We start from the raw sequence: 25,428 nt of genomic DNA, 5'->3' as shown, positions 1-25,428 counted from the left end.
CTATGACAAAATAAATTAACTAGAATCAGGGATAGTTGCCACCTCGCCCGCTACCCTCACAACAAATGCTCAACAAAATGGATGCAAAAATATCTCGCGGTAATTTGTGTAATTAATCCGAGAATTACACATTTTACCTGTGAATTCGTGTGCCTTTAAGGGGCGTGGCTTATTATTTGACATCAGGATCCTGTCCTGCCCCCTGCTCCTTGTGGTTTCTTTTAGTGTTTGTTTGACATAGTTCCGCTCAATCTATACCTACAAGTGATTGCATTACAAATCCTGTACAGTGTTGATTATAAGATAAGATATCCTTTATTTGTCCCACAATGGGGAAATTTTTTTGTATTTTGGTTACAATAAAAAACAGTCACAAAATGTTAATATCATTTAGCGTTAAGATGCCTGATTTAAACGACTGTCCATTGCCATAATCACCAAGCAGCAAACACAATCTTCATGCCACCGAACACATTTTTAAGTGTCAGATTACAACAACAATACAAATTGTGATAGGATTACTATCATTTTATTTATTTTTGCACGATACAAAAACAGTCTCCAACACTGCAGTGACAAATCTTCGATGCTAACCTTTGCCTCTGGTCTGTCACAATGCTACATATAATTGACAGTAAAACCCCCAAATCATCTAAAAACGCGACTTCAAGATTATGGGATAATGTAATGTTACACATTTAACTGAGATGAAATACATCACAGAAGGGAGGGGGGTGGGGGGTGATTTCATCCAAATCTAGCAGCAAAGTCTTGTTGATCAAAGCAGCATTCTTCCCCCCACCCGAGGGGGCCCTTTAAAAGAAACACTGGTCCCAAAATAACTGACGGCAGGAATGACTGTGAAGAAGAGACATTTGTTGTGTGACATTTGTTCATGTTGCGACAAAAAATAAAAAAAATAATAATCTAAACGACTTACTGTGGTGCCAGTCTATCGTCCAAGCACAGTAGCCAGCAGGGCCATTCGGATGTACATGCCGTTCTCGGCCTGGCGGAAGTAGGCGGCCCTCGGGTCAGTGTCTACTTCAGCGCTGAAACGACCACAAAAAGTCTGGTTGCATTCTGCACTGACTTGCATTTGATTGAACTTGCAGGATGACTCAAGTATGTATCCAGCGTTCAGCAACATGTCAACAATTGGCAACGCAGAGGAGTAACGTATAGATGTTACGTTACAGAGCGAAGAATACTCACATTTCAAAACGATTAGAGAGCTAATGTGATTGCCGCGAAACATGATGAATTTGGAATCAATCAAAACCTGATTTCGTTGACTCGGGGCATTGGATGCATGACGACCATCTTCTTCTTGGCCCCGGTCATGATGTGGGGGCTGAGGATGAACTGGCCGAAACACTGGGGGGAGCCATATTATTGTGTCCACATAATTATAAACAACACCGAATGAATTAAAAATAATAAATAATATATTGATTAATAAATTGATTGAACTAAACAAGTGAATGAAATTGAAAAGTGTTGTCGTACGGCCTTGTATTCCTCTTCGGATGCAAACCGCTCCTTCTGAATCCTGGTCATGTAGAGGACATCGGTCTCGGGCAGAGCTTCTTCGATACTCTCAAACTCCTCCTGTGAGCGACATCATCGCTCCGTTGAGTGGTCCGTTCCCACGACGTTCGGCGGCAAATCTAAATACAAACCGACCTGTTTGATGCCCTTTGAGGCCACGTAATCGATGATCTCGGCGGGCATGTGGAGGTTCTTGGGGGCCACGTAGCGCAGCGTGATGCGGTATTGGGTCAGCAGCTTGGCCAGCGAGTGGACAGTGCGGCCGTGTTTCAGATCGCCGACCATGGTGATCTGGTTTCCGTGTCAAACGCAAACGTTAACCACCCGCTTCCTCTTGTATGCCGGGTACTCGAGGAGGGCGGCGGCGATGCTCACCGTCATGCCGTTGACTGTGCCCAGCTCCTCCCGGATGGTGAAGACGTCCAGAAGAGCCTGGGTGGGGTGCTCGCCTACGCCGTCGCCTGCGTTGATCACCGGCTTTCTGCAATGGCGGGACACGCTCTGAAGAGCACATTGAAATTTGAACCGGTTTAAAAGTTGAGTAAAAACAATTACACACACACACACACACACAAAAAAAGGCAGTGCAAACAAAGCCATGTGGATAATGCGAGAGCTAAACCGATTTTTTTTCTTCAATTGACAATTAACTCATTCAGTACCAGCCAATTCTGGAGCAAGTCTGAAAAGACGTCTAAAAACGTCTTTGGGAGTGAATGAGTTATTGCCGTACCTCCACAGCGCCAGGCGTAGGGTGTCGCAGTACCAGAACGTCGGCGTAGCAGCTCATGGTCTGCACCGAGTCAGCCAGCGACTCGCCCTTCTGCGTGGACGAGGTGGTCTCACAAAAGTGGACCACCGAGCCCCCCAGACGCTGCATGGCCGCCGCAAAAGAGCTGCTGGTGCGGGTGCTCACCTCGTAGAATATGGAGGCCATCACTTTGCCCTGCGGGAAGTCGGCGCAACAAACGATCAACTAACAAGCGCACAGAAAATTTTCAATCAAACTACAGTGGAACCTGGATGGATTTTTCTTCCCCCCACAGTTAACAACCAACTTGTTTATGTTGGGTGTAATTCCACTGTAAACCACTAAATGGCAGTACACTTGTTTAGTTTGAGGTGGTGCAAATCTGAAAGAAGAACGAAGGAGGAAGTATTTCGTGGCGAAAGGGGTGATTAATGGACTTACCTTGAGTATATCCAGACTCCGTTCCTTCTGAACCATCAAACGTAACGTGTGTGCAATGTTGAACAGGTGAGACATCTAAAACGGACGACAAACATTGCAAAATGTTATTCTCAAGTTTCATGTATCTTCAAAGTGCCGACGTGTCAATTTGGACTCCCGGGGCCTACCTGCTCTTTGCTGAACTGTCTGACTGACAGGACGTGTTGGCCCACCAGGGGCTGCAGCAGAGGGGACATGTGGGCGTGGGGAGGCTGGCCGGCGGGGGTCTGGCCCGGCCCGGGTTGGGGGGACAGCAGCCTGGACAGCGGAGGCGGGTGGCTGTAGCTTTCGGCTACGCCCGAGGGCGGCGGCATGACAATCTCTGCACATTCAAGCAAATTGTACTCGTGATTTTAACTGCTTGTTGTAAGGTGTCCTTGAGTTTCTAGAAAGGCGCCCACAAATAAAATGTATTATTATTATTATTATCATTATTATGAATTATAACGACAGGCATCCTTTACGTTGAATATGAAAAAAAAATCATTTAAAAAAGGCTTCCCCTGCTATTTCACTGTTCATCTCAGTTTTATAAGAATAGAAACGCTTTTGAGTATGTCAAAGTAGTTGTTTTATAATTACCTTCACATCTATGCTACTTTGTTAGCCTGTCTATGGTGCTTTGCATTATATGTTAGCAATAAGCTAGCAAACTTGTATTTGGCTGAAATTATAGTGTTTAGTTTTATCATATGAAGTAAAAAAAAAAAATCTGTTTTATATGAAATTTCAACTTCAAAAAAGACATGGGAAGAAGACCCAGAAAGTAAATCACCCCATTTTAAAATTACAATTGCAGTATTATGAAAACTAAAATGCAATGAAATGAAATGTCAAAATCTTTGAAAGCCTACCTGGCGGCATTCCCGGGTCGGAAGAGCGATGGACACGCGCGGGCAGCAGGTAGCGACTCTCTCCGGCCGAACGTCGAGGGCTGGCGGCTCGAGTTCGCACCAGACCGTCGCGAGGAGGGGTCGGGCGAGGTCGCTCGGGGGTCTAACGTAGGCAAACGACACCTCACATCAGTCGTGCGCACCACTTTACGTACAGTATGTACTGAATTTCTACTCCTCACCATTGGGCTTTCTGGGGAAAGGATCGCAGCCACTGGCCAGGTCTTCACGTCTTCACCGTAACCTGGGGGCACCAACACCTGACAAATACATATAGGTATGATCATTCATTTTGTAGAGCCACAAACTACTGATTTTGTGGATCCCTCGGGGTTCGGGAACATTTGTGTGAGAGGCGCCGAGATAGAAAACAAAACATCGATCTTTACCTGTCCATCAATGTAGGCCACCTCCCCTCGCAGGACCACACGGCGAACTTTACCCTTCACCTTCATGCCTTGGAACGGCGTCCACTTGGACTTGGTGAACTGCATGGCCTGTGGAATCACCCACTCCTGCTCCAAGTCCACCTGGTCGGCAGAAGAACAACAAACGGGAAACCAAAAAGGGATGTTCATCACGTTTTAGGACTATTTAGTGAGCCTTTTTTAACTATTCGTATATACCTCCACATAAGTGTTTTCCTGCACAGGCAGGTTAAAGATGCGGCGCGGGTTGTCGTGGAGACGGCGGATGATGTCGTCCAAAGTCAGACGCCCGTCGCTGACGGCGGTGAGCAGAAGCGGCAGCATGGTCTCCAGGCCGGGGTAGCCAGGAGGAGGATGCTCGCTGTTTTTCTCTTCGACAGAGTGAGGAGCTAAAAAAAAAAAAATCTTCACACTTTTGCCAATTCAGATTTTGATCGATTTTTCGATCGTGAGTCAGTTTCTGGACCGTGGTCTGTGGCGAAGCAGTCGATAATGTCCAGGTTCTCCCAAAGCGCATCCATGTCCTCCCGGGAGCCCAGCATGGGTCGCACCTGCGCTCGCCCATCGCCGATCTCCGCCACGTTGTTGTCGCACAGGAACAGGTGATGCGGTGCCACCTCGCACGTCACCTGGATGCCCTTCTGCTTGGCGGCTCGGATGATCAGGATCTGAGTGTAAAGGGGTGGAGTGAAAATAAAGCAGCACCAGATCAATTTTATTTTCGCTCTTAGGAAGATTTTTTTTTGTTCATCGCTTGTGGCTTCTTAATTAAGTGCTTTTGGTTCCTTGCCCATAAAAAGGAAAGCATCATCTTACCTCCTCCTTCTTAGCCACGTGGCAGATGTGCACCGGTCGCTGGTAGAGCTGAGCCACCATCAAGATGGCGGCCACCGTCTGCTTCTCAGCGTGTGCCACGATGGGAAGATGCTTGGGCCACTTCTCAAAGTGCTTCCAGGAGAACAAAGTTGCAAATTTTGCACATGAGTACGGCCGACAGACGATTTTGAAAGATCATCTATTTGCGATTTCTTTTCCGCCACTTATATTATATTGTGATGTAAAATGCTATTGTTTTTTTTCCCCAAACACAAGCAAAAATGTCATCTGTATTACAATCAACAATTGCATGTTTTGATTTTAGGCTGACAGTAAAATGAATGCAAGCAGGTCAATTGATGGCGGTGCGAAGCGAACCTCCATCCAGAGTGAGACGTTGTCCATCTTGAGGGTCGAGTAGGTGTCGTTCAGGTACATCTTCAGGCCAACAGCTTGACTGGCAATGGACGGCAGGACAGCCGCGTTGTCCGAGGCGGCGCCCAAATACAAGGCGTAGTCGCAGCGGCAGCCGGCTTTTGCGAGCTGTGACGGCGCACAGCGGCAACGGGAGTAAGTCACACAAATGCGAGTCATAAGTAAACCTTGAGTCTTTCATTTCAAATTTCAAGCAAGTGACAAGTCTAGCTCGCCCAATTTTGTGAAGATACTAACAATCCGTCGGCGGGTCTCATTTTACAAAATCTGTCGCACCTTCTGTATGAGGGCCAAAGAGGTGGCGTCAATGATGGAGGGGGAAGTGTTGGGCATGGCGCACACCATGGTCAAGCCGCCTGCCAGGGCGGCTGCCGTGCCTGAGGAGAAGTCCTCCTTGTAGGTGGCGCCAGGATCCCGCAAATGGACGTGGACGTCAATAAGGCCTGGGTGAAAAAAAAACAAGGCGAGAAAATCAAAACAGCTGAAAACCATTGACACAAAAAATGTAAGCGTCTTGTAAAAGTCATATCATTATTTTTATAAATGATTAGAAACTAGGAATTTTATTTGGACAATTTTCATCAGCCTCAAACAAATAAAACTAAAACTAAATCCAAATTGGTGGAGCCCTAAAAATAAAACGAAAAAATACCATACCATATGATTTCCATTTTCCACACCTATACAAATGTGCAAATGTCTAATCTCAAATTCCATATTTGCATCGAAACTCACCAGGCAGGCGGACCAGCGTCTGTGATGTCATGCTGTCGATGTGAGTCTTCACCGGCGGACTTTGACCAATCTGACGGAGAGCCTGCAAAGAAACATTTCCTAAAAACGTCCCTAAAAGTAACACCGCATGTCTCGCGCCGCGATAAAGTCCGTACCTGAACAAAGAGTTTGGTGCATTTGATGTCAATAATGAGCGGCACGGAGTAGTCAATGGCCATGCGCCTTGTGCGGTAACCCTTGGTGACGAAGGAGGAGAGGCGGCGCCCCCCGCTGTTCCTCATGGAGAGGTTCACCACCAGGTCAAAGTGATTCTCCTCCAGGTAGTTCATGATACTGCGCTGCTTCTCCTTGTTGGGACAATCGCTGTCGTCTTCCTCGAAGGGCCAGTCCACGGCCGTCACCTGGCAAAACACGGACCGGCTCCTGTCGGGTAAGTCTCGACACCACAGAATTCAAATATCGAACGAGCAATCTTATTCCAAATAGCTCTGGTGGGTCAACTTACCTTGACGCCGTGTTCCGTGTAGAAATCAGCGGTACCCAGACTGGCATAAAGGTCATAACCCAGCATCTCCAGAGCCTGGACCGTGGGCAGAAGCTCGCTCTTGTTCTATAAGCACCAGCAACAAAACATAACGTCTCACCAGTGACAACACGCTCAAAGAGTTGGCTGGTGCTGCATTCAAGACTGGTGGGAAGTCGCAAATTGGAGCTTTAAATTATGACATTTTTTTTTGTACCTTGTAGCTGCCAATGGAGAGCAAAATGTTCTTCTTGGGAATCTTGAAGCCGGTGGAGAGCATGGCTTTGAGGTAAGCCTCGTAGCGGTTTTCGCCAAAGCACGCCACCTCTCCAGTGCTGGTCATCTCGACGCCGAGCACCACGTCGGCGCCCGCCAACCGGGAGAAGGAAAACTGCGGAACCTGAGAGGAACACCCGCCATTGCAGAGAAAGAAGAAAAACAAGGATGTGGGTGGGGGGGCTGGGAATAAGAGCTTACCTTGACCCCCACGATGCCCTTTCCTCTCATCAGTCCCACTGGCTCCACCTCCTCGCCCATGATGACCTGCGTGGCCAGGGCCACGAGGTCCACGCCCAGCGTCTTGGACACAAAGGGGAAGGAGCGCGAGACCCGAACGTTGCACTCAATCACCTTCAGCTGGTCGTCCTGGCACCACAAAGACATCCAACCAAAGACGATTTTTAAACGTCTTTTCAGACTCGTTCCAGAATTGGCTGGTACTGCATGAGTTAGTGATGTCATGGAAATGATATAACAACGAAAGCACGCAAAAATGAGTGACGCCATTCATTCCTTCAAAAGAATTAAGACACCGCATTTGCATGAGGGCCTCCAGAAATCTCGTCACCTTCGCAATGAGCTGCAGATTGAAGGGTCCTGTGACCTGCAGTTCTTGCCCGATGGCGTGGACGATCATCTTGATCCTCTCAATGGTCTTCTGGTTGAGATCCTGAGGGGGCGTCACCAGCGTGGCGTCGCCGGAGTGCACGCCGGCGTTCTCCACGTGCTCGGACACGGCAAAAGCGATGACCACGCCGTCGCACGCCACCGCGTCCACGTCGATTTCCTATTGGATCAGATAGCTTTACAAACCACCGCGACATGAAGCCGTTTACTGGTCCTTGGGCCGTTCAGTACCCCCAGAGGCTGAACAGCAAATTTATATTCCACGAATGACAATGGTTACATTCATTATAAAGTGAATTTGTTCAAATATGGCTTTGATAGTGGTGCGAAAACGGTTGAGGACGGCCGGCTGACTGAGAACCTAATTTTCGGCCTCACCTTGGCTTCCTGTATGAACTTGGAGATGACGACGGGATGCTCCTTGGACACAGCCACGGCGTTGCTCAGGTATTTCTCCAGGTCGTTGTCGCTGTACGCCACGTTCATGGCAGCACCGCTCAGCACATAGGACGGTCGTACCAAGCACGGGTAGCCCACAGTCTCGCAAAAACTTATAGCGGACTGTGGAGACACGGAAGACATTTGCGTATCGTGACAAACGTTGAAGGCTTAAATTGCAGGGGGAGAAAGCGAAAGGTGGCAATGTTACCTCGGTATCAGAAAGCTCTTTCCACTGCGGCTGGCTGATGCCGATGGTGTCCAGCATTCTGGAGAACTTGAACCTGTTCTCCGCCGAGTCGATGAACTCGGGCGAGGTTCCCAGGATGCGGCACTGCTGGCGGTGCAGCGACATGGCAATGTTGTTGGGCAGCTGGCCTCCCATGGAAAGGATCACGCCTTCCGGGTTTTCCATCTCATAGATATCCATCACTACCTGAGAGCAACACGGACGGCAGAACAAATCTTGGGTTTTTACCTCTAAAGCAAGACCTTATTTCTTGAGTACGTGTCGATCCATCATGCATGGAATCACACAACCGAGTCCAAAACAAAAAGGCACCTCAAAGGAGATTTCGTCAAAGTAGAGGCGGTCACACATGTCGTAATCCGTGCTGACCGTCTCGGGGTTGTAGTTCACCATTATGGTCTTGTAGCCCATCTGGGAGGGGGGGGGAGAAAGTCGATAAACGCATCAATCAAACAGCTGTGATGGATTATATGAGTGGTGGCGTTTGAGGAGACGCACCTTCCGGAGCTCCGTGATGCAGCCCACAGCGCACCAGTCAAATTCGACGCTGCTGCCGATGCGGTAGACGCCCGATCCGATCACCATGACGTGCAGGTCGCTGAAGCTCAGGTCGTTCTGGGTGGCGTTGTAGGTGAGGTACAGGTAGTTGGTGAAGGCCGGCCACTCCGCCGCCACTGTGTCAATCTGCTTGACCACGGGAAGGATGGACCAATCGTGGCGCAGCTTCCTCACCGCCAGCTCGGTGCTGAGGTCAGGACGAGACGACAGATTTTGAACTGATTTACCATATTGGCTTGAATATAAGACGACCCCCTCTTTTTCAAGACTCAAGTTTGAAAAAAGACTTTTTGAACGCCAAATTCATTTTTATACATAAAATCTGAAACTAATGATTATAACAACACATTTGAGAGAAAAAGCATGTTATTTTGCCTCATTCAAATCTCAATATCTGAACATTTAAATGAGTAAACTAAACTGCAATCACATTCGTAAATGAATGGCTTCTGTTTTTTGAAATGTAAATGACATAACTTCTCCTCAGCTGCCGGTTAACCTGGCCGATCTTCAACCCCCGAATATAAGACGACCCCCAATTTTTCAGTCTTATTTCAATCCAAAAAAACCCACACAGTCTTATATTCAGGCCAATACGGTATTTCTTCGTGTCAAAAAAAAAAAAAAAAAAAAGACAATGTTTGAACCATGACCACCAGTAATGTAGCTTTCACGCCGTCCTCACCTCTGGACAGCAAGTGCGATCTGCTTGTCCGAGAAGCCGAGCTGCTTGGCCCTGCGCATCACCTCAGGCGGCATGAGGCTCTCGTCCTGCACCGCAGACTCCAGGGAAGTCAAAACCAACCCACACTCACAGTTCGGACTTTTGTTAAACATCGCTCTCACCTGGTTATACATCTCCAGCAGTCGCTCGTGGTCCGTAATGGTCTTCATCTTGTGCAAGAACCAGCGGTCGATCTTGGTCAGTTTGTACAGTTGGTCCACCGTGTAGCCGGCGCGGAAGGCGGCGGCCAGAACAAAAATTCGCTTGTCAGTGGGCGTCTGTAGTTCCTGTGAGCATTGGTTGGAGTTAAAGTACAAATATTTGTTCGTGTTAGTCTTGCTTTCACTTGGATATCTGGATTTTTGCCAACGGAAATCGGAAGCCATACGAGAAGGCATTCGCGATACCTCCGTCGTCCCTACGACGTCGAGCCGCTCACCTGTTCAGACACCGGCTTGATGGTGTGGTCAAACCCGACGCAGTTCTCGTCCACCATCCTCAGAGCCTTCTGGAAGGCCTCCTCGAAGCTGCGGCCGATAGCCATCACCTCACCTGGATAATAAACGCGTTAAGACAGCACTGTCGTAATACTGCACATCCCAATTCGGAACGCCGTCTCCTACCGACGCTCTTCATGGAGCTTCCGATCTTGGTGGACACCCGCAGGAACTTGCTCAGATCCCAGCGAGGCACCTTCACCACACAATAGTCCAGACTGGGTTCAAAGTTGGCCGTGGTTGAGTTGGTGACAGAATTCCTGGGTTTGGGGAGACCACACACATAAATTAATGTGAAAGGGGTCTCTGTGTGAAACGGGCCACACGGACGTCATCTTTCCCGTCGTACTTGAGTTGCGGAAGCGGGATCCCCAGGCCGAGCTTTGCGGCTACGTATGCCAGCGGGTAACCTGTCGCCTTGCTGGCCAGGGCGGAGCTGCGCGACAGCCGGGCGTTCACCTCGATGATGTAGTACTGAAGGAGGTGCAAAATGATGCAGGTGGAACATCAAAAAATCTTTTCAGTCAGCTTGTATTTGTTATTATTATTTCTTTATTGGAATTCATCTTTTTTCTTGGGGGGGGTATCCAAAAGTTAGAGAAAGAACACACGCTACATCCATGTCGAGTGTTTTACCTGGTCTGATTCGGGATTCAGCGCATACTGAATGTTGCACTCTCCCACGATGCCAAGATGGCGGATGACCTTGATGGCGGTGTTCCTAAGCATATTGTACTCATGGTTGTTGAGCGTTTGACTGGGTGCCACCACGATAGACTCCCCGGTGTGGATGCCCAAGGGGTCAATGTTCTCCATATTACACACCTGAAAAGGACAAAATGAATTTTGGAATAAAATTGTGAAACGCGTTTGGGATGCAAATCAGTTCAATGCCAACACAATCTTTGATTTGAGCAAACGGCAACAGGCATCGAGCTTCGACTCACAGTGATGCAGTTGTCGTAGGCATCGCGCACCACCTCGTACTCGATCTCCTTCCAGCCCTTCAGCGACTTGTCCACCAGCACCTGCGAGGTGTGCGCGAAGGCCGACGTGACCAGGGCGGTCAGCTCCTCGCGGCTGTTGGCGAAACCCGAGCCCAATCCGCCCAGGGCGAAGGCCGAGCGCACCAGCACGGGATAGCCCAGGCGCTCGGCGGCGGCCACCGCCTGAGAAGAGACGAGTACAAAGAGTCAGGAGTCAACCCTTACCACTCCCCATACGCGATGCCGCTTACCTGCTCGACAGAGAGGGCCGCCTCGCTGGGTGCCACGTGCTCGTTGATCTCCTCCATTTTCTCCACAAAAATCTTCCTGTCCTCGGTCATCTCGATGGAGGCCACCGGGGTGCCCAGGACCTTCACGTTGTATCTCTCCAGCACACCCAGCTTGGTCAGCTCCACGCCGCAGTTCAGAGCCGTCTGCCCACCGAACGTCAGCAGGACGCCGTCTGGCCGCTCGTTTTTAATCACCTTGGAGTGAACGGGGGCTGTCAGTGTGCTGCAAACGGCTCAACTTGGGACCATTTTCTACCCTCCTCCTCTCCCTTTTATTATTTTGGTATAATTCGAAAAATAAAGGCTTCACGTCGACAGTGACATACCTGAGTGACATATTCCGGTGTAATGGGTAGGAAGTAAACTTTGTCTGCAAGCCCCTTGGAGGTCTGGACTGTGGCAATATTGGGGTTGATCAACACTGTCTGGATGTTTTCCTCCTTCAGAGCCTTAATAGCCTGATAAGAAAAAAAAAAAAAAAGACAGGCTAGCAGAAATTTAAAAAATAAATAATTAATTAAAAGCGCTGCATATTAGAAGTTAGAAGAATTGTAAGAATAAACCCCAGATGACAAAAAAAATGGTATGTTAGGGAATCACCACCTTTGAAAATCAAAACACACAAGAGTCCTGGTTCCAGCTGAGTGCGGTAACACCAACCTGAGAGCCCGAGTAGTCAAACTCGCCAGCCTGGCCGATGGAAAGTCCTCCGGAGCCCAGGATGAGGACTTTCCTCGGTCGGTAAATCTCTTCGAGCTTGGAGGAACGCGAGTAGGTGAGATGGTCCATCAGACGTTGTTTCACTGTTGAAAAGAAAACGGGGAAACGTGTCACAAGAATGCTAGCTCTGGCTGAGCACAACGGCCTTAAAACTAAATATTTTATGCCCGAATGAGTTTTTAAAAAATGTTCGTTTCTGTCGGTTGGAACCCTCCCTCGAAATAATCAATCACTAATAAATTACAACTGTTGTTCAAATTAACATTCCCTAAAGGGCTCTTTATTTATTTATTTTTAAATAGTGAACCCGCGCTGAGGCAGCTATGGAAAAATATTTGCAGCTTGCAAGCACATGCCTCAGGAGCAAAAATAATAATAGGTTACCGGATTTGTCAGTATTGCCCTCCTTGTAGTCTCTGACAGCGTCGAGGAACACATCAAACAAGCCCACCAGATCCGTCGGGCCGGCCATGTGCTCGGGATGGAACTGCACACTAGAGCGGAAACAAATATGTTGAGCTATCATTCAGGGGAGAAGATTTTTTTTTTTGTTGGCGTACCTGAAGAACGGCTGCGTGTTGTGCACGATGCCCTCGTTGGTGTGGTCGTTGGCGTTTGTGAAAAGGACGTCCCAGTCGCTCGGCAGCGTGTCGGGGTCCACCGCGAAGCCGTGGTTTTGACTGGTGATGAAGCAGCGGTCGGTGCCTTTGTGGAGGCAAGGCTGGTTGTGGCCACGGTTGCCGTACCTGCCACATGAATAGAGTAGTACATTCGTAAAACTAATACAAGATGGGGAAAAAAATATTGGTTAAAAATACATTTTAACCAATTGTAGGAAAATGCAACTCATAATCCTGATAATTCAAAGGCCGTATCTGGCCCGCGAGCTATACAATCACCAACCCTGGTCTATTGACATAACACCACAAGGACATGCTGCGAGTTGTCATTCCGCGAACATTTGTTGGCATTGGTAACCTTGGACGCCCCCCGATAAAACAGCCGTCGCTTTCAGAAGCGGCTCATCTCGCTTTGTTTGCTCGGCCTTAATGAAAACACGGACGCACAGCTGCTGAGAGCGACGACAAGACGCATTTCACACCAGGACTGAGTGGAGCAGGTCACAGAGGACATGAACGGGGTCGCACGTCATTCTAGCTCAACAACCAAAAATGTAACAACACCTTTGGAGGGGGGGAGAAAAATAAATAAATAGTGCCGTTATGCATTGTGCACACAAATAAAGATAGGTGGTAAAGTTTACAACTGATCAGAATCTCGAATGGCCCAATGTAAGATGCAGTGAGTGCCCAACTAAAGAAAGAACCCTGCGCTATCAATTGGTTACTGACTTCATTTTGTAGGTCCTTGCTCCAATGACCAAAGAGAGCAGCTGGTGTCCCAGGCAGATGCCGAAAACCGGCTTGGGGTCATCCACGTTCACCACCTTCCGCACGTTGTCAATGGTGGCCTGGCAGAGAAGCGGATCACCGGGACCATTGCTGATGAACAAACCGTCAAATTCTGGAGCCGACAAAAAACAAGAAAATGCATGAGCAATCAACAAGGGCTGAATTCAAGAGCCCGGAACGCGAATGTCATGTAGACCTGTTCTGTCCAAAGGGTGGTCCCAGGGTACAACAGTGATGCGGGCCCCTCGCTCGGCCAGGCAGCGGATTTGGTTGTATTTGATGCCACAGTCCACCACGGTGATCCGGAGACTACCGCCGGGGTTGAATAACTGCGGCTCCTGGACAAAAAACAAATAAATGATTGAATCACTTTTTACATAATTTATGGCCTGAAATATGGATTAGTGCTAGGGACCAACCATGGTGGATTTTTTTTTTTTGGGTGATGCCAATACCAATATTTGGCAGTAAAAAAAATCCAATAAGCAATATATTGGTGCATCATAAAAACAAACAACCCCACCCCTCAAATAAACTAAAAAAAAATTAATAACTTCTTTTTTGGTCACTTAACACTCGCATGACCTTTACCTCCAGTATTTACTATTTCATGAAAAAATCAAGAGATATCAGCTTATTATTTTGAAAACACGGAATATCAGCCGATATATCGAACAGGCCAGCAGATAAATCACTTCAATACAATTTGGGACGCAAGGAAAGCCATGTGACCCACAATGCAGTGCATCAAGATGGAAGACTGTCGGCTCCAATAATAACTTTAAATGATTTAGGTGATCAGGAAATGCCTTACCTTCATGGACACCTCCTGGACCAAGTTCCTTTTGTCGGGATTGTCAAAGGGAACGCTGTCCTCTGGTGTCCCCTCCAAAATGAGTTTCCCCAACATGGTCCCTTTCTCGCGGATTTTTTGGGTCAGGCAGCGGGTGTCGATGCCTTGGAAAGGACACAACAAGCTCAAAGCAAATCTTAGCATTAAATATGTAATTATTCATGCATTCACCAACTCCCTTTGTCAAGACTAACTGACTGACTTCTGTGACTTTCCTACCTTGGAGTCCTGGAACTCCTTGCTCCTGGAGCCACTGGTCCAGGGATTTGACTGAGCTCCAGTGACTCGGACACTCTGACAGCTCCCCGATGATGAGAGCAGCGGCGTGGATCTTTGACGACTCGAACCACTGTGGAAAGGAAAAACAAAAACACAGCAACAACGTGACACTTATGCCTTACAAATATCTTCTGCACACAAATGTGGCGTCGTCTTTCAGGACCTTGCTGAGGCCGAAAGCGCCCTCGTCGTCCGCTGGTACGCCGTAGTTGCCCACCAACGGGTAGGTGAGAGTAAGCAGCTGGCAGCGGTACGACGGGTCGGTCAGGGCCTCGGGGTAGCCCACCATACCAGTCTGGAACACTATGAGGAAGAAATTCAAAAGAATTGGTTAGGATAGCTGAACTTCTCGACTCTATCCCTTTTCTATCACATTTGTCCTGGATTTGAAATGAAATTAAGGCCAATTTTACAATGCTTCCAATATCCCATGTAGTCCAAAGTTGCTACAGGACGTAAATGACACATCTCGTCTCAAGAGTCTCGACGAAAACAGTTTTTACTGAGTTTCTCAGGAGAACCAAAATATTAGATTGAGCTAACAGTGAAAGTGTCAAACCACTGCTATTTAGAAGCATAACAACAAAACATGCTGGTAAATCAATTCCTGTCTCCCAGTAACAAAAGTGTCCCATAATTGGCATCATGTTTTGAGATTGTGTCGCAATGTGCCAAATGTAGTCGGTCACTTCAAGCATGACGCAGATGTTGACGCTCGCTCCAGTACATGTGGTGAATTAAAAAGAAAAGTAAATAAAATAAAAAATGGCAAAGCAGAGCACCTATTAGACGAGTTCCAGCAAGTCAAAAGACAGGTTTGTCAAGGTGACTTCGTGGAATATAGGTCAACGTGTACTGGCAGAGACAGTGGGGGACACGCTAGGACATTTTACTCAATACAAAAATGGGATGTTCATGGTGAACCTTTTTCCAAGTTTTTCTTTTGCAGACCCCCTTGGCCACCCCAGGTACCAACGAAGGATAAAAGTCTAGGTCCGCCACTGGAAGCGTGGCGAACAAAATATCGAGGAAAATATTAATTTTGTTGAAAAACAAACGAGGCCAGGTCTCACGTACCAACTTCGCCAGAGACGGATACTTGAGCACCAAAAACGTTGCCCGTAAACCGCGTCCCGTCCTCCAGGATCAGGGTGGCCGTGGTGGTCTTCTCGGACATCTTGGTTCCACTTCTCGGTCGCGTCTAGTTGCTGGTGGCCACGAACCGGCGGTTTTCCACGTGAAACTTACAAACGGAACAAAGATGCTCCAAGTAAGGGGGGGGGGGGGACGGCCGCCCGGAGTCGTCTTCGGTGAATGTTAGAGGCAAAATGGTGGATAAAGACGTTCAAAGGGATCGGAGAGGCGGGGATCGATGAGCGCTTCGTTTGGTTCGATCTTTGCCGCTTTGCGAGGGGATCCGCAGGATGCCAAGGATGTGTCCCACGTGTGCGGCCGACACAGAGTAGGAAATCGGCCCGCGGTTCGAGCCGTTCGAAGTCAAGTTGGATATCGTATTTCCGGTATAGATTTTCAACATAAAAGCACTCCCCCGTTTTACTCGCCGAACATCTGGTTGAGGTGAGCGACAATTAATTCTACTTTATTCAGTCATTCCTCTTCTATCAACAGTCATTGCTTTTGTGGATTCTAAACTTTCATGCCACAAATAATAACTCACGTATATTTTTTAAACCCGAGGGAATTATCTCGTACTTCTGCTACAACTGGCGCTAGACAAAATGCTTTTCTCGCATGTCGTCACCACGTTTCGTCATGGAGGGCGGGGCTACTACTCAGCAACAACCGTATGGAAACGATTTCCTTGCATCTGGAATTGTTGTTTTTTTATTTAAACATCTTCCCATTTAACGAAAGGGACAATAAGAATAAAATCACGATTACAATCGTCATTTAACAAACAATTGTAAACAAATCCTGGATGAATGTATTATCATAATGACATGATGATGTTTCTTGGGAGCCTCCAAGGCTGATGAAGCATTCCATCACCAAGCCACTGAATTACAATACAGTATTCAATTAACGTTGACTTAATACTATTCCAGCTCAGGCCTTCCTGTGTGGAGTTTGCATGTTCTCCCTGTGCCTGCGTGGGTGTTCTGCGGGTACTCCGCTTTCCTCCCACATTCCAAAAACATGCATGGGAGGTTAATGGAACACTCCAAATTGTCCCTAGGTATGAGTGTGAGCGCGGATGGTTGTTTGTCTATGTGTGCTCTGCAATTGGCTGGCAACCAGTTCAGGGGGTATCCCAGCTACTGTCCAAATACGGGTAGGGGAGGCTCCAGTGCGCCCGCGACTCTTGTGAGGATAAGCGGCGTAGAAAATGGATGGATGGATTAATGTTCTTCAAATTGGTGGCGACCATTTGCATGACGCAAGCAGCATTGCTAAATCCCCCCACAGCCGCACGCTTCTTCGGCACCCCACCCTGACGTGTGGCCCACGCTTGGACTTTTGGACTTGCCCTGGAATGTGCTTTAGGCAGACACCTAATCCACAACAAACACAGTAGCTAAAAATAGAAAAAGTCACTCAGTTGGTCAGATAGATACTTCAGAGGTCTTTGGTCTCTGCACAGCGTGGTGAGGCAGTGGAAATAACTAATCGTCACCCAAGTGAATTTGGATGATCCTCGAAAAGCTTCTGGAAACTTCGTCTTGTGCTTTTTGTGTTTTTGACTGCATCACCATTTGATGAACTTTGCCCCTCAGGCAGTGGGAAGTGCGGCGGGTCGCTCAACAGGCGACGGGGGTTTGAACATGGAGAACCTCCAGAAGCAGCTGGTGTGTCCCGTCTGCCTGGAAATGTTCTCCAAGCCCGTTGTCATCCTGCCCTGCCAGCACAACCTCTGCAGGAAGTGCGCCAACGATGTCTTCCAGGCCTGTGACGACCTCGCTTTGCTTCTACTAACTAATAACGCATCAAGCCATTACATAAGCAACAAAAAATGCCTCCAGAGAATTCTTTTTATTTTATTCTTTGGGAGGGATGGGCAACTGGCGGCACGTGGGCCGCAATAACACCAAGAATGTCCCCTTGATTATTTATGTATGTATGTATTTATTTATTGTTTGTTCATTTATTGCAACAAACGAACCAAACAGCTTTAAAAATAAGCTTGTTGACTGCAGTTTTAATTTGTAATATCACCAATCGCCACTAGATGGCAGACATGAATGCTGCCCTCTGCGACAATGTGATTAGCCCTAATAATCTGAAGAAAAAAAACATCGCACTTCAATAACATGAACCTTTTGAGCGAATTGTTTTTTGTGAAAACCAGGTCATGACCAATCACGGCTTCGTTTGCCAAGGTCACATGACAAGATTCAGAAAACAGGTGCTAGCCGCTTACATCAGGCTACTACCATTTTGAAGAACATTAATTAGACACAATGTAAACCTTACTGGAATCTGCAAAATATGAAATCGATACCACTCCTCCTCACTCATGTCATTTTAATTGTATAGCACCATGGTAATAATTAGGGTACGCTACCTCTGACATTGCAGTCATCCAACCCGTCGTGGCAGTCCCGCAGCTCGACCAGCTTGGGAAGCCGCTTCCGCTGCCCGTCGTGTCGCCAAGAGGTGGTCCTGGACCGCCACGGAGTCTACAGTCTGCCGAGGAATCTGCTGGTGGAGAACATCATTGACACGTACCGGAGACAACAGGACTGCAGGTCGGCTCCTTGAGTAAAAGCTGAAAAAAAAAACAATCACATTCTGGCGGAGTGACTAAAGAAGTCAGTAAAATAAACGTAGTAACTACAAGAGTAAAACTACAACTCCTTACAGACATCATTATTCCTCATCGAACCGACAATTCAAATTGATCTTCTGTCTGTATGACAGACAAATAATATCATGATCTGCTGTGTCACCAACTCAATCAAGTGGAGGTTAGATAGATGTAATAACCGATAGTGCCGCTAGAGGGAAGCATTGCACCGTCTTTTGTTTACAATTTATTTCTCGTCACTGTTGACATTTTCTGAAGAATATTTAATAATCTACTCAAGAATCCTTTAGATTATTTTAACTAGACAAAAATCCTTCCTTTGGCCTCAAATTCTTTCATCCGAAGTAAATACTAGAGCAAAATGTGATTATCGGTAAACGAAGAACGTGTAAGATGAAAAAAAATGTTTTCAAAATTAAAATGAAATGAATACCCATAATACCACATGTCATGAACAAACTCCATCGTGTAATTGGTGAAGAAACAACATTCCATTCGCAAAGGATGTGCCCTGTAAATATTGTGACATCATTGAAACATTCTATGATCAATACTGTATGATAATTACCGGGAGTCTTACTGGCCTGTTTAATTGTAGTTTTGACGGCAAAAAGTTGATGCAAAAGTGTAAAAAAATAGCCTTTCTCGTGTGTGTGTTGTAGTCACAGAGTGATGATGATGAGGATGTGTGTGTCACGTTCACGCTGACTGTCTTTGCAGATGGGCGCCGCCATCCCATAAGAGACAGGATTGTTCTCATTGGCCATGCATAACACATCACATTGATTCAAATGTCCTTTCCCCTCATCTTTCTCACAATATAAGCCCCAAGCCAATGCAACAGATGAGAGTTCTTACATTGACACTCCATGACCAACTTGTGTTCTTGCCTATTTTTGACAACGGCGCACTGAATGGAATCTTGAGCTCACCTTGGACTTTCTGTCCGGACAGGATGTCCAGCGTGAAGCCGGAGTCGCTGATATGTGAGGAGCACGAGGACGAGAAGATCAACATCTACTGTTTGTCCTGTCAGATGCCGACATGCTCCATGTGCAAAGTGTTCGGATGCCACAAAGAGTGTGACGTGGCGCCGCTCAGCAGCGTCTATGTCAGACTCAAGGTAGCAAACATACACAATGGAACATAATAGGGGGGGGGCGGGGGGCACTGTGGAATAATATCGGATATGGTGGGATCCAATATAGGGGACCCTGTGGAACAAAATGGGACATAATTAGGAATATCAAGGGACACGATGAAATGAAACAAAGCATGATGAGGCATAAAGTATCTCGATATAAAAGCAAGCAAGAACGCCTGCCCCCTGCTGTCAAATACGGAACGTAACATCCGCAGTGGTCTGAGGATCAAACCCTGAAGGACGCCACTCCCCGGTCCAAACTCGGAATGAGTAACTGAAATCAAAGTACGGAGAAAAAAACAAAAACATGACGAATGTGACCAAACATGAAGATGTAAAAGGGGAGTTGTGAAGGTCAGTGGCGATGAAGTCACACACAAAGACACAAAAGTTTGCATGTACAGATGGCCGCGTTGACATTTGGCCGCCGTCGCGCGTTCTGATTCATTCAATCTGAATTGGAGATGAAGACGGCGCGCAACATGATGACGAGCCGAAAACAGCCGTATAGAATTATTATTGTCCTCTAGGGGCGCCAAATGAAATGTGCAAACTTTTTTTTTTCTTGGGGTGTGTGTGTGAATGTTTGCAGACGGAATTGAGTGACAGCATCGCCGGACTTGTTGCCAGCAATGACAACATCCAGGCTGCCATCACGCACATGGAGGGAGTGTGCAACGCTGTCCAAGTAATACACACACACACGCACACACGCACACACACACACACACACACACACACACACACACACACACACACACACACACACTAAATTGTGCATTTCCTTCTGGCCTACTAGTACAGACATACAGCTATACAAGGAGACAATTATAACTCCTCAGCAAGCTGCAATCACATTAGTCAGTCTTCACAGAGGATAAAGAATACATGCCTGTTTTTTTCAACCATTCCCGCCAACCCTTGTGGTCAAATATCCGTTGTTAAAAGGGTTTTAACACAACATACTCTGTAGTTTCTATTTGTTAGCTTGTCTGTAGTGTTTTGTATTAGCTGTTAGCACGACGCGAGTGGACTTGTATCTCATATTTATGCACCAAGCATGTAAGTCAGGTGACTCGTATCTCAAGGCGCTAGTGTATAAATTTGTTCTCAGGAGAACGCTCGCCACAGCCGCGAGGAAATCACCAGCCAGTTCGAGGCTCTGACGGCCATCTTGGATGAGCGCAAGCAGCAGCTGGTGGGCCTAATCACCAAGGAGCAAGACGAAGAGCTGCAGCGTATACGGCAACTCATCGGTGAGCATGGGCAGAGGTTGGAGGACAGGAGAGAGCTGGTGGAGACGGCAGTGCACGCGGCGGACCACACGCACGCGGCGGTCTTTGTCCAGGCCAGTCTTCTAAATACCTAGTCGTCTGTCCATCTGTCCATGCCATCATCCATCTCGCTGAGTCACAAAGCAGTAAGACACATGCTACGTTCCATTGCTTTTCTTCATGGTGTCACAGTACCTTTGGCCACGTGTTGTGCTGAAAGTTTTGTACTCTTGTCCAGGTGGTGTCCGAATGCTTTTGTCTCCACTAAAACTTGTCCTCAAAGTGTCTCAGTACTTTTGCCCTTGTGGTGTCTCAATACCTTTGTCCTTACAAAAACGTAATTGCATTCTAATGATCTCTCCCCCAACACTTTTGTCCTCATACTTCATTTTTCTGTCTCGTGTGTCCCGATATGTTTGTCCTAATTGCATCCTAAATTTTTCACCTGAGTGGCGTCTCAATATTTTTGTCCTCATGATACTTTTTATTTTTATCTTTTTTCACAGAACGTCAATGTCATACTGGACAAGTAAGTTGTGTCTTTTGTTGTATCGTGTAGTTGCGTCGTGTGTCGTGTTGTGCCGCGTGAGTGTGTATGCATCTGTGTGTGTGTGCTACATTGATGTCACACCGGGGTTATAATAATTTTGGATGACATCACTGTTGATTTTGTTTTGAATATTTTTTTTTAAATTCAGTTAGTTCTTAGTTGTTTTTTAGAACAACTTTGATTATTTTCAAAAATGCTTTATTTTGGATTTTATGAGTTTTAGCGTTAGTTTTTAAATACGTGGCGAATTTGTCATGTGCAAGATGTAAGAAAAAAAACCTCTGTGTGTGTGTGTGTGCTGTCAGGATGTCGGCGTGCGCTCGTGATGCCAACGTCCTGCGGCCGCAGCTCTCTTTCGACAACATGAGCCATTTCGTCATCGACGTGGACGACATCGCAGACATGTTGAACGACATCCACTTCCGACACGGTTTGGACACACTACGCATCACGTTGCCACAACGGTGCTTTTGGGATATGAGTTACCTCACATACATACTGTGTGTGTGTGTGTGTATGTGTGTGCTGTCTTACAGGTGAAGACGACCTCGAAGACGACTCCGAAGTGGACTGACAGTCTCCACCCGCATGCTGTGAGCCGAGCAGACAAGCAGGTGAGATGTGCACTCGCTTTCAAATGGCCGACGTCCATCCTTCTGTTTTATTCTTCAAAAAAAACAAAAAACAAAATATGTCAACCCTCAACCTCCATTTCCTATTTTTTTCCCTTCAACAGGTCCCTGTTCTCCATGAGCTTCCTTCACTCCAGGAAGTCCCTGACGAGGTCCCTGCATTCACAACAAGGGTCCCCGATCTGACATGGATTTATCATGAGGTTTTTGCAGTAATTTGACTTGTCGTCACTCTTTGTTGTATAATTATTTTTTTTTGCATATGCACGTATTGTTAATTAAAAAAAGACATATATTCTTGTTTCAAACCAGGTTCGAGACTCTCACTTGAATCTTCCATGTTTATTTGAAACAACCACACGCCTTTGCTTTCCGCTACCTTCAGGCTAACACGGGCCAAGCGACGGATACTTGAACACAAACAGCGCGGCAACACATGCGGATAGACATCAAGATACTCACTGGCATATATTCTATGTCCTCTTAGTAAACAAAGATGATTGTAGCTTATTGAGTCTCTTGTAGTAGTTGCGGAAGTCTTTGTGTCATGATGTAGTCACACACCAGAAGGCAGGGTAATGAATTCATCATGATACATAAACGGCTTGATTCTTAACCGTTTTTATTAATGTTTTTATCAAGGAAAATATTATCTATAAATATTTTTCTTAATAAAAACAAAATTTTTGCAATGGGGACTGGGGGGGGGTGTAATGGATTAATAGTACTGTATCTCTATTCATTTCAGTGGGCAAAGATTTGGTTATGGGATGAATGAAACTTTGACACAGAACAAAAATCAACATTTGAGTGAGCCAAGAATATCTAACGTTTTATTACAAAATAGAAATGACAATGTGATAAGATTCAACAATTTTTTTTCCATTTTCTAATGTGAGTACAAACAATCAAGGACCAAACATTGTCGGTGGAACAAAGATCATGATGACGTCATACGCCATCCGAGAGACATCGTCAAGGTCACTCGCTGGTTTCAAGGTGTCGCCACTTCATTCTACAAGATCACTAAAATGCTTCTATTATTTACAGTATTTCGCTAGTTTTACTACAGTGGTTGCGTGAAAGCGCAAGTAACGTCAGAAAACCTCACCACCCTTTTTTACTTCCCGACCTCGTCGAGCAATTTCTGGTTGACTTGCGCTTGCAGCCTCTGCTCCTCCGTGCGCGCATTGTGGATCATGTTTCTGAGGAGGTGAAAGGTCAGGTCGATGGAGAGCGGGGCATACTCCCTGCGCGTCTTGAACTTGACCGGCTCTTCATCATTTCTAATCTCTTCTAACTCCTGGTCATCATCATCATCATCGGTCCTCTCTTCCTCCTCCCTCGGCATCCGCCCGAGGAAGAGCCGGGGGACGCCAAAGCCCAGCAGACGGCCAGTGGTGATATCGGCGCCGGTGGCCACCCTGAGGAGTGTCTGGGCCGGTTGAGGGGTCCGCGGGCGTCCGGCGGAGGAGACGGGCGGCGGAGCGAGCAGGAACGACAGCAGGAGCGATGAGAGGAGGAAAGAGCAGAACTTCATGTCTACACATACACACAAGAAAGGATCATTGATTAGCTTGATTCAGTCAAGTAAGGTATTGTTCTTACCAAATAAAGTTACTGAAGTACTTTAGCTCACTAAAGTTTGGTCGTAACGAAAAGGTAAATTAAAAAAAAATATATATATATATATATATATATAAATATCAGAAGAAATGGATAACTTAAAATACTAATTGGATTTTTAAAAAATGCGCTACAAAATATATTTTTTAAAATTGAAAAATATTTCAATATATGTAATAAATTAAGTCAGAAAATGTCAACAACTGGTGGGAAAGGGCACACTATTAAAAGCCGGAGAATGTAAAAATATTAAGATAAAATAAACTTTTTTTCATTGAAAAATATTGGGGGGGGGTTACTTTTGTAGAATTTTGCCACATCCGACCATCACTACCCAAATGACTATGAAACAAATGTTTTGACTTTTGATTTCAAAATACATCAAAAATCCTGACTTTTTTTTGCTCAAAATGCTGCCACTTTGTATCTTCTCATCAAATCCATTTATTTTAGGAACATGCAAACAGTTGCTAGGATCTTAAATGTTCTTTTTTTTTTCAGTTCGACTTAAATTACACTTTCTTTTCCAACGTGATAAAATTACAATATGCGGGCGCACAAAAAAAAAGCAAAAAACAAACAAAAAATAGCAGCAGCTTACTTGTGATGTTCCTCTTGCTTGTGCAGGCTCGGCTTTCCACTGAGGTGCGCTGAGGGTCGTGTGCACGATGGATGGTCAGGACGCCGGGTTTTATACGCACGGTCAGTGATGTCACTGGCACTGACAAATATTTCCCTCCCCGCCACCGCTCACTTTGTTCGCCTTGACACTTACGAGAGCACATCTTGGCTACATATTATATTTTCGGTTACAATCTAAAAGATGAGCTGATTAAACACGTGACGTGGCAGCCTTTTCCTGCTCAAGTGTTGATTCTCGCTCACACGTACGCAGAATCTCACTTACTGATCCACACTCATGCACACAAAGAAATCAGTCTCACTATTATTGTGCCTGGCAAACATTTACATAAGAGCACTTAAAAGACAAATTAATTTTTCATCAGTGAGATGATGTGTGTCCGAGTACATGAGCGTGAGTTTGAGTGTGGAGCTGTGCTTTAATGGCTTTAATGGGCATTTTTTTCTTCTTTTAAAGGATTGCTGCAAAACCTATTTCAGGTAGATAATATATATACAGTATATATTTTTTATTCACATTGACCTCTGTCTATATGCAGTATTCACAGTGTCAGCAATTGTCAAAGACGACCATGAACACAAACAACTAAAAGTTAAGACGGTTTTGTGACACACGAACCAGGAAGTGAATGTGTGCGCGTGTAATTTACCGACTGCTGTCAGGCTGATGAATAAAAAATAACAATCATAATAATAATAATTTTTATCCATTTGTGTTCATATTGTATTTAATTGAAAGATGTTTGTTGTTTTTTTTTTCTCTTTCTCCTTTCTTCTTTCTACATACATTCTTGCTGCTGGAGGCTGTAAATTTTCCCATTGTGGGACGAATAAAGGATATCTTATCTGATCTTAATTTCCATACTTATTTGCCTTAAATGTGCCATTCAGGCATGGAGCCGTGAGTTCGCCTGGTCAAGTTGAATGATGATGAGCAGCGGTCACATCAACGACAACAAACAAAAAAAGTAAACAAAATGGTGGTCGTGGCGGATCACGCGGCGTTGGCCTTCCAGGTCAAGTAGGAGTTCCAGGCCACGGCCACTACCTGGACCACAGCCAACCTGAGAGTGTCACAAAGTTCTTCAAATTTACAACACTCAAAAATAAAAAGATTTCTCCCGAATTGATCATTCGTGGGATAATTTTATCCTTAGAGGAGAATAAGGGCAAAGTGGATCAATGGTGGAGTGGAGTATTAACACAAGAGCCTCCAAAACTAACACATACCATCGAGGTCAGTTAAGACTATTTTGTGAGATGGATTTT

General features: G+C 46.1%; 4 protein-coding genes across 5 annotated transcripts in view; 1 reads left to right on the top strand and 3 right to left on the bottom strand.

The window, feature by feature from the left end:
* Positions 1 to 504: 504 nt before the first annotated feature.
* cad (carbamoyl-phosphate synthetase 2, aspartate transcarbamylase, and dihydroorotase) lies at positions 505 to 18,197 on the bottom strand. Its single transcript, XM_052053621.1, has 46 exons — positions 18,049 to 18,197; positions 15,603 to 15,768; positions 14,689 to 14,828; positions 14,466 to 14,595; positions 14,208 to 14,350; positions 13,590 to 13,731; positions 13,334 to 13,505; positions 12,542 to 12,727; positions 12,366 to 12,475; positions 11,922 to 12,064; positions 11,588 to 11,719; positions 11,223 to 11,456; positions 10,933 to 11,154; positions 10,622 to 10,810; positions 10,335 to 10,459; positions 10,112 to 10,245; positions 9,928 to 10,040; positions 9,611 to 9,775; positions 9,450 to 9,535; positions 8,705 to 8,951; positions 8,519 to 8,617; positions 8,168 to 8,392; positions 7,897 to 8,079; positions 7,460 to 7,678; positions 7,090 to 7,257; positions 6,830 to 7,012; positions 6,595 to 6,699; positions 6,245 to 6,490; positions 6,090 to 6,171; positions 5,631 to 5,797; positions 5,298 to 5,462; positions 4,920 to 5,051; positions 4,570 to 4,771; positions 4,302 to 4,492; positions 4,065 to 4,205; positions 3,858 to 3,935; positions 3,637 to 3,778; positions 2,911 to 3,104; positions 2,744 to 2,818; positions 2,285 to 2,497; positions 1,927 to 2,052; positions 1,687 to 1,842; positions 1,510 to 1,611; positions 1,283 to 1,377; positions 941 to 1,052; positions 505 to 858 (listed from the first exon to the last, which is right to left on the bottom strand). The coding sequence occupies exons 2-45, from the start codon at positions 15,700 to 15,702 to the stop codon at positions 953 to 955; spliced, it is 6,702 nt and encodes a 2,233-aa protein (XP_051909581.1). The 5' UTR covers positions 15,703 to 15,768; positions 18,049 to 18,197; the 3' UTR covers positions 505 to 858; positions 941 to 952.
* On the top strand, positions 17,041 to 22,199 carry trim54 (tripartite motif containing 54). The gene is given in 8 exon segments (XM_052053627.1): positions 17,041 to 17,428; positions 18,063 to 18,232; positions 19,246 to 19,414; positions 20,028 to 20,123; positions 20,550 to 20,806; positions 21,565 to 21,689; positions 21,796 to 21,873; positions 21,996 to 22,199. Coding segments are annotated over 7 exon segments (1,041 nt in total). The 5' UTR covers positions 17,041 to 17,242; the 3' UTR covers positions 21,834 to 21,873; positions 21,996 to 22,199.
* The window catches only part of mpv17 (mitochondrial inner membrane protein MPV17), an 8,565-nt gene continuing 4,915 nt past the window's right edge, over positions 21,779 to 25,428 (bottom strand). The window contains exon 8 of one of the 2 annotated variants that reach the window (XM_052053625.1): positions 21,779 to 21,925. In XM_052053625.1, coding sequence (XP_051909585.1) covers positions 21,790 to 21,925 — 136 coding nt within the window. In that variant the 3' untranslated portion in view covers positions 21,779 to 21,789. Of the gene's footprint in view, positions 21,926 to 24,572; positions 25,224 to 25,428 lie in introns of those variants that run through there. The other variant, XM_052053626.1, reaches the window with a different exon arrangement.
* Positions 22,711 to 24,358, bottom strand: uts1 (urotensin 1). Its single transcript, XM_052053624.1, has 2 exons — positions 24,119 to 24,358; positions 22,711 to 23,433 (listed from the first exon to the last, which is right to left on the bottom strand). Exons 1-2 carry the CDS (start codon positions 24,300 to 24,302, stop codon positions 23,012 to 23,014), a joined length of 606 nt encoding a protein of 201 aa, XP_051909584.1. The 5' UTR covers positions 24,303 to 24,358; the 3' UTR covers positions 22,711 to 23,011.

This window comes from Hippocampus zosterae, chromosome 19 (assembly GCF_025434085.1).
Source record: "Hippocampus zosterae strain Florida chromosome 19, ASM2543408v3, whole genome shotgun sequence".
In the NCBI taxonomy this organism is placed as follows: Eukaryota; Metazoa; Chordata; class Actinopteri; order Syngnathiformes; family Syngnathidae; genus Hippocampus; species Hippocampus zosterae.
Note: the sequence above shows the minus strand (reverse complement) of the source record. Positions and strands in the feature narration are given on the sequence as shown.

Bases quoted from the DNA above. Each gene is read 5' to 3' on its own strand.
- cad (XM_052053621.1), bottom strand. From the start codon at position 15,702: ATGTCCGAGAAGACCACCACGGCCACCCTGATCCTGGAGGACGGGACG. The intron at 11,155-11,222 runs GTAAGCGGCATC...GTCTCTTCTCAG, and splicing joins CGGCCCTCTCTGTCGAGCAG to GCGGTGGCCGCCGCCGAGCG. The intron at 10,246-10,334 runs GTACGACGGGAA...CCCCAAACCCAG, and splicing joins ATCCCGCTTCCGCAACTCAA to GAATTCTGTCACCAACTCAA.
- uts1 (XM_052053624.1), bottom strand. From the start codon at position 24,302: ATGTGCTCTCGTAAGTGTCAAGGCGAACAAAGTGAGCGGTGGCGGGGA. The intron at 23,434-24,118 runs GTAAGCTGCTGC...GTGTATGTGTAG, and splicing joins AAGCAAGAGGAACATCACAA to ACATGAAGTTCTGCTCTTTC.